Raw genomic sequence first — 14,615 nt, forward strand, 5'->3', positions numbered from 1 at the left:
GGTCGTCTTGACAAAAGATTGACTGTGATCAAATATAAATTTATTAAAACATAATAATCCAACTAATGACTTCAATTACCTTCGAACATCTCAAGAACTGTACTACTCATCTCGTGAGTCATAATTCACGTATACCAACTACGGGAAGAGCTAAAATGGAAAAGATGAGAAATTTTCTCAAATGACCGGGAGGGTCATTACATCAGATACCAATTAAACAGTCGTTCGTCCTCGAACAGGCAAACTCAAGACAAGAAGGGAAAACGAGGAATTAACTGAATCCATAATAAGATATGGATACTTGCTATGTATGTCTGCTTCAGTTTCCTAAGTGGCCTCTTCAATAGGACGATTCTTCCCTTCGACCTTCATAGACGCAATCTTCTTAGTCCTTAACTTAAGAACGTCTCTACCAAGAATAGCAACAGGTTCCTCTTCATAAGAGAGGTTTTCATCTAACAAAACCGAATCCCAATGAATTGTGTAGTTGCCATCACCACGAAACTTCTTTAGCATAGATACATGAAACACAAGATGAACTCCCGACAAACTCGAAGGTAATGCCAACCTATAGTCCACCGGTCCCACAAGCTGAAGAATCTCAAACAGACTAATAAATCTAGGATTGAGCTTACCTCGCTTCCCAAAACATATGACACTCTTCATTGGTGAAACCTTGAGCAACACTTGCTCACCCTCCATGAGTGCGTATCTCTAACTTTCCGTTCTGCATACTCTTTTTGCCTTCTTTGAGCTGCTATAAGTTTCTCCTGAATGAATCTAACCTTTTTCAACGAGTCCCTAAATAGATCAGTACCTTATGGTCTCACCTCAAATGCATCAAACTACCCAATGGGAGATCTATACCTTCTCCCATACAAATTCTCAAACAACGCCATATCGATACTCGAATGATAATTGTTATTTTATGCAAACTCAGCCAAAGATAGAAACAGATGATAATAACCTCCAAAATCCATAACACACACATGAAGCATATTCTCCAACACCTGACTTATTCGCTCGGACTGCCCATCAGTTTGAGGGTGAAAAGTTGTACTAAGGTCTAATCTTGTAAATAACACTTCATGCAACTTCTTCCAAAAGATAGAGGTAAATTGAGTACCCCTATGCGAGATAATAGAAACTGGGACCCATGCAACAGAACAATCTCCTTAAGATAAATCTTGGCCAAATTTTCTGCATTATAAGTCACCTGAACTGGAATGAAATGTGCAGACTTAGTCAATCTATCGATAATAACCCATACAGAATCATAGTTACACAAAGTCTTGGGATGACCAACAACAAATCTATAGCTATCCTCTCCTATTTCTATTCAGGAATAGGTCCGTTGAATAGTACCACCAGGTTTCTGATGCTGGTACTTTATCTGCTGGTAACTTTGAAATTTGGCAACAAAATCAACTATATCACGCTTTATTTTGCCCCACAAATATTGCTACCTCAAATCACGATACATCTTAGTCTCTCTGGGATGTATAGAATACTTCAAACAATGAGCCTTAGCTAGAATAGTAGGAATCAAATCATCAACACAAGGTACATAAACTCGCACTTTAATTCACAACACACCGTCACCATCAAGAATGGCCTCCTTGGCCTCACCCTACAAAACATTATCACAAATCTTTATCAACTTAAATCCTTAAATTTTTTAGCCTTGATTAGATCAAGAAAAGTGGACCTTGTCTCAATGCTGGCTAGAATTCCTCCTCTCTCAGTATCCTCAAGTCGAACAAACTTGTTAGCTAGAGTTAGAATCTCTATAGCCAATGTACGCCTGCTAGAAATAAATTAAGCCAAACTACCCATACTTTCTGACTTCCTTCTCAATGCATCAGTGACCATATTAGCCTTCCCTGGATGGTAGAGAATAGTGATATCAAAATCTTTGAGCAACTCCATCCATCTACTATGTATCAAATTAAAATCCCTCTACGTGAATACATACTATAAACTGCGGTGATCAGTGAACACATCAAAATGAGCCCCATACAAGTAATGCCTCCATATCTTAAGAACAAAAACCATAGTAGCTAACTCTAAATCATGAGTGGAATAATTCTTCTTATTGGGCTTCAATTTCCTTGAAGCATAAGAAATAAAATTCCTTTCGTACATAAAAACATCACCTAAACCAGAAAGTAAGGCATCACAATAAATAATAAAATCCTTACCCTCTATCGGCAAGGCAAGAATAGGAGCGGTAGTCAATAAGGTATTGAGCTTTTAAAAGCTCTCCTCACACTCATCAGACTAAATAAATGCTACATCCTTCTGAGTCAACCTCATCATATGAGTAGCAATAGAAGCAAACCCCTTCATGAAACTACGTCAATAACTTGCTAAACCATCAAAGGTATAAACCTCTGTCACTAAAGTTGGCCTAGCCTAATTCTTAACCACTTCAATCTTCTAAGGTTCTACCGTTACCCCTGCTAAGCCCCTCTCTGCCTGATGATGACCACAACCACCATGTAGATGACCTCTACCATTACCACCACCTCGCCTACCAGCTGGAACTAGAGCTCTAGGAGCCTGTTGTTGGCTAGAATAAACAAAATTCCTTATATTAGGACAAAACCTCCTAACGTGACCCACTCCACCGCATTTGTAACATATACGATCTATGGTAGGCTGCTGAACTGACGTAGATGAAGCGAGGTTACTAACAAAGTCTTAAAATAGCTAGCTAGCTTCTGACAGACCCTCTACAGACACCGGTATCACTGACTGAATAGGGAGGGAAGGGTATCTCTGTTCACTCTGACCCCTAGAATAAGTACAACTGAAATTGCACCCTCTTTAAGCCTTCTATTTTGATGCCTTCGCATATCTCTCATGTCTTACTCCCTCCACCTTATTGACAAAATCAACCATCTCTTGGAAAAACCTACCTGAAGATATCATCTAAAGAGCAGAAATTTGGAAACCTGTATTCAGCCCTTTCAAAAAAAGATGGATCCTCTCCTCCTCAGTTTTCAGCAAGTGAGATGCAGACCTAGATAATGAATGAAACTTGGCCTTATAAGATGCAACTAATATGTTCCCCTACTTAAGATTAGCAAACTCATCCCTTTTTCTATCTCTCAAAGTATGAGGCATGTACTTTCTAGAAAATTTGAGTAAAACTGTGTCCATGTCAAGGGAGGCCAAGCTGCATCCCTACACTCAACATAGGCCCTCCACTACATCTTAGAATCCCCTTAAAACTAGAAAGTAACCAGTTCTACACCATACCTTTTACCCACACCCATCTTATGCAACCTCTCATGACAGTCAATAATAAACCCATAGGTATCTCCCAACACAGTTTCATAGAAAACAGGGGGTTTTATCTTGATAATTATACAAAACAACTTATGCTCATCTCTAATCATCACCAGACCCACTACCTGTCTTTGAAAAACATCTTCTCCTGATGTTTCTTCTATCTGAGGGGCTACAGTAGCAGCATATTGCATCGTATACTGGTCTGCAAGTGCTGCGGGCATAGTCCCTGGTCCTGCAAAACCACTCAAAAAACTAAAAACCTGCTGAATCACAATGAAAGACATCTGAATCAGAGCTGGACCTCCCTGAGTTGGTTCAACCCTATCATGAACTGGCACTCGTTCATCCTGTACTGGCACAACTTTATTCTCTACAACCTCAGAAAAATCCTCATGTGGGGGTAGAGATACTAGCTTCTCTCTGGCTGGTCCCATAGCCTGAGCTTGGCCCTTGGTGGACACGTCTCTCCTTCCTCCACCATGTCCTCTTCTTGCCTAGCCTTTACCCCAAACAGCTAGCTCCACAGCCAGTTCAGGCAGCTCAAATCATGCCCCATTCTTTTGTGTTCTTACCATCTGTGAGAAAAGAGTGAAACAAGTTAGATACCAATTGGAATCACTAGATACCAATTGGAATCAAAAGATACCAATTGAAAACAAGCAATAACTCATAAGAAAAAGAATTTGAATTTTTCTATTTTCATGTACCCTCTCGAAGAAAAGTACAGACATATTTGTACCCTTCCATAAGATTTTACTAGACATGTTCTTGTACGATGAGATTGAAGAACCTAGGTCATTGATACCAACTTTGTCACGACCCAAACGGCCATGAGTGGCACCCACACTAATCTTCCTGTGAGAGAACCATCAAAATCAAACTATTATCCAATCACTTAGTCAATATTAAGATGATATAATAAAATAAAAAATCAAAATAATAATAATAATCTAGGACTAATCATTAATAATGTGAAGTCAAATAAACTACCTACTAAAATCCCAACACCCGAAAGTCATCGTACAAGAACTACTAACAAAGATCATGTCTAAAGAATATCCAAAATATAGTAAATAAGGAATGTTTCATTGCCCAAAAGATGGACAATAGAAAATAAGATGACCTGTGGCAGCTCAGAGATGGAGTACTCACCCTTGGATCAAGATCTTCGATCGAACTCTAGAGGTGAGGCCGTGTCTGAGTCTCTAGAAAACTTTATGCACTCAACAAAAGAAGAGTACAGGGTAGTATCAGTACAAACCACTATGTATTGGTAGGTATCTTAGGCCAACTCAACTTAATAATATGTACACAACATAATCATAAACAAGTAGACAAGCATCATCACATAAAAAATTCTCCGTGAATCAATAATACAAAAAAAAATAGGTCAAATAGTGCTCACAAATAAGCCACATAACCATCAAGAATATCAACTATACAATAACATCCACAGAATCAACACAAATATTACACATATGCTATGGGACTTATTTTTTACAAACTAGTCATGACCTGCAGGGAACAATCTATGTTCATGTATCATATCGGCGTGGTACCCAATCCACCATATACATACCTGTACTGGTGTGGTACCCGATCAAACATATACATATTTTTGTACCGGCATGGTACTCGATCCACCATATACATATATGTACCGGTATGGTACCCGATCCATCATATACATATCCATATTGGTGTGGTACCCTATCCAACATATACACATCCATACTGGTGTAGTACCCGATCCAACATTTACATATCCGTACCGGCATGGTACCCGATCTACTATAAAAAAGTAATATCAATATCAAATTAAAACTTCCTCACAACATACAATACGATGTACCAAGTTTACATGTACACTTAAAGTCATAAGACAATTCCATCAAGTAAATTTTCATTAATCATTTATACACACATCAAAAATCCAAACATCAATAATTTCAAGCATGTCTGAATATCAATCAACAAGTATCCAATTTAGGAGCATACACACAATAAAGTCGAGTCTAAACTCCCATTAAACTATAACCTACCTCAACCAAGGAATATGAATGTCACTAGTCCACAAGTGCCTTGTCCTTTCTCAGAATTTCAGAACATTCACAATCTATTCATATATATAATCTCCATAAGAATAAGAATATAATAAAACCCCTTTTATAAATTCTTACTCTAAAAATCCGAGGCCTAAAACCTAAATTTTACATTACAATTAATAACTACTTGATAATTTTTCAAATCAAAAGCTAAAGACAAAAAAGAAGTGGCATTGTTAAATTACCCATCAAGTTTATGCGAGAGTGCTACAGTAACAATTAAATACCATAGCATCCATCTAAGCGCTACTAAAATCATCATTTTGGCCCAATTATACTCACTGCACATATGCACTAGCCACTAAAAATAATATTCTATGTCTAAACATTCACCCGCACCAAAACATTGTCCACAATGCCATATAACATTGATTAATCAACCCACTACTTTATCCTATATCTACCTAAACTTTTTTAACCTGCAAAAGCTTATTCAATGGTTGAGTCTTCAATCTTATCACAGTGTACGCATGTCCACGAATTACTCATCAACTAAACTACTTCTAAAACCATAATAGACAGTAATAGTAAGAAACTTGACCAGAAAATCAGAAGAAACCTGAAGATGTACGCAATAGTTCCTTTCTTCACGCACCTGAGGTTTTGAAACAAAAATACTGTTGCAACCGTCGTTTCCTTTTTACTCTTAACTTCTGATGCTACTAATATTATAAATGGTAAAGCCTAACCAGTTAATTTTATTCTTGTATTGACCACAAAAGTAAATAAATTGTTATTTTGATCCATTAATTCACTAATTAAACTAACCATATAAATTACCCCAAAATTCTTAATAAATCTTCAAAATTTATTCGAAACCTCATAGAGGTCATCTTGACAAAAGGTTGACCGTGACCAAACTTAAATTAATTAAAACTTAATAATCCAACTAATGGCTTAATTACTTCCGATCCCCTCAAGAATTGTACTACTCATCCCGTGAGTCATAATTCATGTACACCAACTACGGGGAGAGCTAAAATAGGAAAGATGAGAAAATTTCACAAACAATCGGGAGGGTCATTACATAAGATAACAATTAAACAATCGTTCGTCCTCGAATGGACAAACTCAAGACATGAAGGAAAAACGAGGAATTACCTGACTCCGCAAAAAGATATGGATACTTACTATGTATGTCTGCTTCGATCTCCCAAGTGGCCTCCTTAATAGGATGATTCTTCCACTGGACCTTCACAGACGCAATCTGCTTAGTCCTCAAGTTATGAATGGCTCAATCAAGAATAGCAACAAGTTCCTCTTCATAAGCGAGGTTTTCATCTAACAAGACTGAATATTAACGAATTAGGTAGTTACCATCACCGTGAAACTTCTTTAGCATAGATACATAAAACACAGGGTGAACTCTCGACAAGCTCGGAGGCAATTCCAACCTATAGGCCACTGGTCCCACACCCTGAAGAATCTTATATGAGCTTACCTCGCTACCTAAAGTGCATGACACCCTTCATGGGTGATACCTTGAGCAATACTTTCTCACCCTCTATGAAGTGTATATCTCTAACTTTCCGATCTGCATGCTCCTTTTACCTTCTTTGAGCCTCTATAAGTTTCTCCTGAATAAATCTAACCTTCTCCAACGAGTCCCTCAACAGATCAGTACCCCATGATCTCACCTCAAGTGCATCAAACTATCCAATGGAAGATGTACACCGCTTCCCATACAAAGCCTCAAAACAGCACCATATTGATACTCGAATAATAACTGTTATTATATGCAAACTCAGCCAAAGGTAGAAACTGATCCCAATGACCTCCAAAATCCATCACACGTGCATAAAAAGTATTCTCCAACACCGGAATCATTCACTCAGAATTCCCATTGGTTTGAGGGTGAAAATTTGTACTAAGGTCCAACCTTGTACTTAAATTCTCATGCAAATTCATCCAAAAGATAGAGGTAAATTGGGTACCCCTATTTGAGATAATAGAAACTAGAACCCCATGCAACTGATAAATCTCCTTAAGATAAATCTTGGCCAACTTTTCTGCATTATAAGTCGCCTGGACTAGAATGAAATATGCAGACTTAGTCAATCTATTGACAATAACCCATATAGAATTTTATTTTACAAAAGTCTTGGGAAGACCATTAAAAAAATCCATAGCTATCCACTCCCATTTCAATTCAGGAATGGACATCTACTGAAGAGTACCACCAGGTTTCTGATGCTCATATTTTATCTATTGGCAACTCTGGCATTTGGCAACAAAATAAGCTATATCATGCTTTATTCGGCCACATAAATAATACTGCCACAAATCACGATACATCTTAGTCTATTTAAGATGTATAGAATACTTCGAACAAAGAGCCTCAGTTATAACAGTAGGAATCAAATCATCAAAATGAGGTACACAAACTCGCCCCCTTAATTTGCAACACACAGTCACTATCAAGAATGGACTTCTTTGCCTCACCTTACAAAACCTTATCGCATATGTTGCTCAACTTAGCATCCTCAAATTTTTTAGCCTTGATTTGATCAATAAGTGTGGACCTTGCCTCAATACTGGCTAGAATTCCACCTCTCTCAGTCACCTCAAGTCGAATAAACTTATTAGCTAGAGTCTGAATCTCTCTAGCCAACGGATGCCTTCTATCATTCTAATAAGCCAAACTACCCATATTTTCTAAATTCCTGCTCAATGTATCAACCACCACATTATCCTTCCTCGGATGGTAGAGAACGGTGATATCATAATCTTTGAGCAACCTCATCTATCTACTTTTTCTTAAATCTCAAATCCCTTTACGTGAACGCATACTATAAATTTTAGTGATCAGTGAACACTTCACAACGATCCCTATACAAGTAATGCCTCAATATCTTAAGAGCAAAAATCATAGAAGCTAACTCCAAATCATGAGTGGGATAATTATTCTCATTGGGATTCAATTGCCTCAAAGCATAAGAAATAACATTCCTTTCTTGCACTAACACAACACATAAACCACAATGTGAGGCATCATAATAAATAATAAAATCCATACCCTCTATTGGCAAGGCAAGAATAGAAGAGGCAGTCAATAAAGTTTTGAGCTTTTGAAAGCTCTCCTCACACTCATCACACCAAATAAATGGTACATCCTTCCGAGTCAACTATGTCATATGAGTGGCAATAGAAGCAAACCCCTTCACGACCCTGTAGTAATAACTTGCTAAGCTAACAAAGCTATAAACCTCTATCACTAAAGTAGGCCTAGCAAAAATCTTAACTACTTCAATTTTCTGAGGATCTACGATCACCCCTAACAAGTTGAGAACCACCTCGATGGGGATAATTACCACCCTAGCTGCCCGATGACCACTATGATCACCCTGTGGATGACCTGTACCATTACTACTACCTCCCCTACCTACTGGAACTAGAGCTCTAGGATCCTGCTATTGGCTAGACTGACCAAACTTTCTTACACTAGGACAAAACCTCCTAACTTGACCCACTCCACCGCACTCGTAACACATACGATCCATGTTAGGCCACAGATCTGACGAACATGAAGTGAGGTAACCACCAAAGTGGTAAAATAGCTGGATAACTCCTAACAGACAACCCATAGACACCGGCATCTCTGATTGAATGGGACAGTCAGGGTATCCTTGTGCACTCTAGCCCCTAGAATAAGAACTACTGAAATTGCCCTCTCTGCGAGCCTTCTTTTCTGATGCCTTGGCATAGACCTCTTGCCTTACGCCCTTTATCTTCTTGACAAAATCAACCCTCTCTTGGAAAGACCTACCTGAAGATGTCATCTGAAGAACAAATATATGGAAACCTATTTTCAACCCTCTTACAAGAAAACTGATCCTTTCCTCCTTAGTATTCAGCAAGTGAGATACATACCAAGATAATGAATGAAATTTGGCCTCATAAGCCACAACTGACATGTTCCCCTGCTTAAGATTAGCAAACTCATCCCTTTTTCTATCTCTTAAAGTACGAGGAATGTGCTTTTCTTAAAAAACTAAGTAAAATTATGTCCAAGTCAAGGGAGGAAAAGTTGCGTCCCTACAGTAAACATAGGCCCTCCACTACATCTTAGCATCCCTCTAAAACTTGAAAGTAACCAGTTTTACACCATACGTCTCAACCACCCCTATTTTATGCATCCTCTCATGATAGTTAATATTAAACTTATAAGTATCCTCCTACTTAGTTTCATGAAAAACAGGGGACTTCATCTTAATAAAATTATAGAACAACTTATGTTCATCTCCGGTAATCACTGGACCTACTACCTTTATTAGAAAAACTTTTACTTCTGAAGATTCTTCCATCTGAGGGGCTACAGCAGCAGCATATTGCATCCTATGCTAGACTGCAGGTGCTATGAGCATAGTACCTGTCCTACCAGACCACTCAAAAAACTCAGAATCTGCTGAATCACAGCGGAAGAGAAATGAATCAGAGTTTCACCTCCCTGAGCTAGTGCAACCCCATCATGAACCGGCACTTATTCATTCTGTACTGGCATAGCTCCATCCTTTGAAACCTTAGGCAAATCATCATATGGGGGAGGATATACTGGCCTCTCTTTAGCTGGCCTTACATCTTGATCTCTGCCTCTAGTGGGTACTATTCTCCTTCTTTCACCACGTCCTTATCTTGCCTAGCCTTTACCCTGAATTACTGCCTACGCAGCCGCTTTAGGTACTTCAACTTTTGCCTTATTCTCTTTTGTTCTTACAATCTTTGAGCAAAGAGTGATAGAACTCAAATACCCATTTGAATTGCCAGATATGAATTGGAATCACAAGATACAGATTGAAATCGAGCAATAACACATAAGAAAGAAGAATTTGAATTTTTGTATTGTCCTTTAGCCTCTGGAAAACAAGTACACACGTCTCCATACCATTCTACAAGACTCTACTAGACATGTTCTTGTATGATTAGATCAACGAACCTAGATCTCTGATACCAACTTTGTCACGACCCAAACGGCCATGAGTGGCACTCACACTGATCTTCCCATGGGAGAACCATCTAAATCAAACTATTACCCAATAACTTAGAAAATATTAAGATGATAGTATAAAATAAAAAATCAATAAAAATGATAATAATCCAAAACTATACATTATCAATGCAGAGTCAAACAAACTATTTACTAAAAACATAAGACCCGAAAGTCATCGTAAAAGAACTACTAATAAAGATCATGTCTAAAGAATATCCAAAATAAAGTAATTAAGGAATGTTTCATTGTCCGAGAGATGGACAATAGCAAATAAGATGACCAGTGGTATCTTGAAGACAGAGTGATCACCCTTGGATCAAGATCTGCTATCGAACTCTAATGGTGAATTCTTATCTGAGCCTCTGAAAAACTTTATGCACTCAGAAAAATAAGAGTATAGGGTAGTATCAGTACAAACCACTATGTACTGGTAGGTATCATAGGCACTTAATAACATGTACACAACATAATCAAATAACAAGTAGACAAGCATCATCACATAACAAATTCTTGGTGAATCAATAATAGAGCAATAACAGGTCAAATGGTACTCACAAACAAGCCACATAACCATCAGGAGTATCAACTGTACTATAAACATCTACAGAATCAGCATAAATATATAGACACATGCTATGGAACTTAGTTTTGCCCAAATAGTCATGACCTGCAGGGAATAATCTATGTTCATGTACGGTACCATTATTGCACCCGATCAACTATATACATATCCGTACAGGCGTGGTACCCGATCCAACATATATATATCCGTATCGACGTGGTATCCAATCCACCATATACATATCTGTACCAGCATGGTACCCGATCTATCATATAAATATCTCTACTGACGTGGTACCCGATCCAATATATATACATCCATACCAGCGTGGTACCCAATCCAACATATACATATTAGTATCGGCGTGGTACCCGATCCACCATAAACAAGTAATATCAATATCAAATATACACTACTTAACAACATACAACATGATGTATCAAGTGTTCAAGTACACTTAAACTCATAAGACAATTCCATCTAGTAAATTTTCAATAATCATTTATACATGCATCAACAATCCAAACATCAATCATTTCAAGAATGTCTGAATACCAATCAACAAGTATCCAATTTAGGAACATACACATAATTAAGTCAAGTCTAAACTCAAATTAAATCATAACCTACCTCAATCAAGGAATCTGAATGTCATTAGTCCACAAGTTCCTTGTCCTTACCCAAAGTTTTGGAATGTTCACAAACTTTTCAAATATATAATCTCTATAAGAATACAAATCTAATAGCACCCTTTTTATAAATTCTTACTCTAAAAATTCGAGGCCTAATATCTAAATGTCACAATACAATTAATTACTACTTGATAATTTGTCAAATCAAAAATCAAAAGACGAAAAAGAAGTGGCATTGTTAAATTATCCATCAAGTTCTTGCGAGAATGCTAAAATAATTATTATGTAACATAGCAACCATCCAATCAGTACTAAAATCATCATTTTGACCCAATTATACTCATTACCCACGTGCACTAGCCACTTAAAATAATAGTCCATGGCTAAACATTCACCAGCACACAAACATTGTCCACAATGCCATATAACATTAATTAATCAACCCACTACTTTATCCTATATCTACCTAACTTTGTCAACCTGAAAAACCTTATTCAATGGCTGCGCCTTCAATCCTGTCATGGTGCACGCATGTCCACAAATTTTTCATCAACTAAACTACTTCTAAAATCATAATACACAATAATAGTAAGAAACTTGACCAGAAAATCAGAAGAAACCTGAAGATGTACGCAATAGTTCCTTTCTCCATGCAACAAAGGTTTTGAAACAAAAGTATTGTTGCAACCGTCGTTCCCCTTTTACTCTTAACTTCTGATTCTACTAATATTATAAATGGTAAATTCTAACCACTTAATTTTATTTTTATATTGATCAAAAGAGTAAATAAATTGTTATTTTGATCCATTAATTCTCTAATTAAACTAACCATATAAATTACCCCAAACTTTTTAATAAATCCTCAAAATTTATTCAAAACCCCATAGAAATAAATTAAATATGTAAGCTAACTAAAAGTACTTTTCAAATCTATTGAAAATATTAAAATACCATAGCGAGGTCGTCTTGACTAAAGGTTGACCGTGATCAAATTTAAATTTATTAAAACTTAATAATCCAAATAATGACTTCAATTACTTCCAAACACCTCAAGAATTACTCTACTCATCCCGTGAGTTATAATTCACGTACACCAATTACAGGGAGAGATAAAATACGAAAGATAAAAAATTTTCGCAAATGACCGGGAGGGTCGTTACATTGATGTAATTTCTCTTCTTTCTTATAGATTTTAATTTTTTTAAAACCAAAGTTAAAACTAATATGAAGAAGAATATAACTTAAGACTTTAATATGAAAACTGTTGGAACCTTGAAGTTTTGATGAATGACAATATGAATGAAATAAGTTGATATATGTGTTCCACTGATCTGACAAGTTCAAGAATGCAGTCTACGGTTTAAATAATTAAAAATTAGAATGAGTTAATTCAGTGCAACTAAAAACTTTAGCTTTCTGATCATGTGGGGAATAGAATAAGTTGAATTTGATTCAAACACTTAATGATAAGGGAAATCAAGTTGAGTTGAAAAAGGAGTCCTATGTGAAGAAGGAGTTTCACTTTTGAGCATATCCTTAAGAGTCCTATTTGTAGAAGGAGAAAGATTCTGAAAATTGAAGAAGTTTTTGCGAAACATACAATCTAAAGGACTTTTTGGAGAGTTGGAGTTTGACTATAACACTAAAGAGACAAGAGTTAGAATTCAATAAGGAGTCTCAGTTGAAATACAACTCTATGCAATGAGAGCTCTGATTGAAAGGGCAGTTTGAAATAAAGAATGACTCTTTGAAGAGTTATGATTAAATAGTAGATGCATCAGTTAGAATAAACTATGCACTTAAAAAGAAGAAAAAGACAATCGACAGATTGACTTCACGAAGTGACACTTAATCACTGAAGAAAATTGAAGAATCTGGTCCGAAGTATAGAATCTAGCTAAGAATGTTAGCGTTGATTTTTAGAGTTGTTCATTATGTTTGAAATATTGATGTAATATTAGTTTTAGTGTGTTATAAACTGAGCTATAAGCTAGTCTTCGAGTTGAGAAAAACTCAGAGACTGTGGGAATACATACCTTGGGAGGTCTGTATGTAGTTAGGAATTAGAGTTTATAATTTCTAGTCATAAAGTTAAAGGAATTAGAGTTTATAATTCCCATTTGTTGGTTACAAGAGTTTTGTAATCAGTCGTTGTTGAGGCTCAGAGTTATTTAGTGAAGTTGGGGTTAATTCCTGTAGAGGTAATGGTTGTGGTTTTTTACACCTTTTTGATCCAGGTGTTTTCCACGTAAAAATTATTGTGTTCTTTATTTTCTATTTTACTGCTTCTCTGGAACATGTTAGGCAACCTGTTTCATCAATAGGAAACTCTTACGTTAAAGTCACTGATTAGTAGGACACGTTCTCTACCAAGAGGTATCAGAGCGAGGTTGTCTTAAAAAGGGCTAGCACCTAAGACAAAGATCAATATGATGAATTACGCACCACCTACTGGTCACAGTGAAGGTCAATCCACTATTAGACCTCCATTCTTTGACGGTTCTCACTTTATTTGGTGGTATGCTAGGATCAAAATGTTCATTCAAGGGAAAGAATATTAGTGATGGGACAGGATCACTGATGGTCCTACTATTCCAATGAATTTAGAATATGGTGAACAGGTTAAGAAGGTAAGAAGTAAGTTTACTACTGATGATTTAGTGGCATTGAACAAAAATGTTAAGGCTAGTCTTAGTCTGTGGACTAGGACCGGCTAAATAGAACAAAGTGTTAAAATGTACTGCTGCTAAGCAAATCTGGGATGCACTAGTCAATGTATATGAGGGTACCTCTCAGGTTAGAAAATTCAAGATTGCTTTTCTCTTTACTGAATACGAAGCTTTTATGAAGAAAGAGAATTAAATCTTGCATAAAATGATGACAAGGATTACTGCCTTGATAAATGAGTTGACTTATTTGGGAAAAGTCATCACTATTAAAGAACAAGTTGAAAAGGTGTTGAGGGTGCTACCAAAACCAAAATAAAATATTAAAATGACTGCTATTAGGGATGCAAATAAGGATCTCACAGG

The 14,615-nt window shown here is 36.7% G+C and overlaps 1 protein-coding gene across 1 annotated transcript; it reads right to left on the reverse strand.

The window, feature by feature from the left end:
* Positions 1–327: 327 nt before the first annotated feature.
* On the reverse strand, positions 328–702 carry LOC124899436. The gene has a single exon (XM_047414323.1). The coding sequence runs from the start codon at positions 700–702 to the stop codon at positions 328–330; it is 375 nt and encodes a 124-aa protein (XP_047270279.1).
* Between the last annotated feature and the right edge of the window lie 13,913 nt (positions 703–14,615).

The sequence above is a fragment of the Capsicum annuum genome, chromosome 6, assembly GCF_002878395.1.
Source record: "Capsicum annuum cultivar UCD-10X-F1 chromosome 6, UCD10Xv1.1, whole genome shotgun sequence".
Lineage (NCBI taxonomy): Eukaryota > Viridiplantae > Streptophyta > Magnoliopsida > Solanales > Solanaceae > Capsicum > Capsicum annuum.

Excerpts from the sequence above, each read along its gene's own strand:
- LOC124899436 (XM_047414323.1), bottom strand. The coding sequence starts at position 702 with ATGGAGGGTGAGCAAGTGTTGCTCAAGGTTTCACCAATGAAGAGTGTC.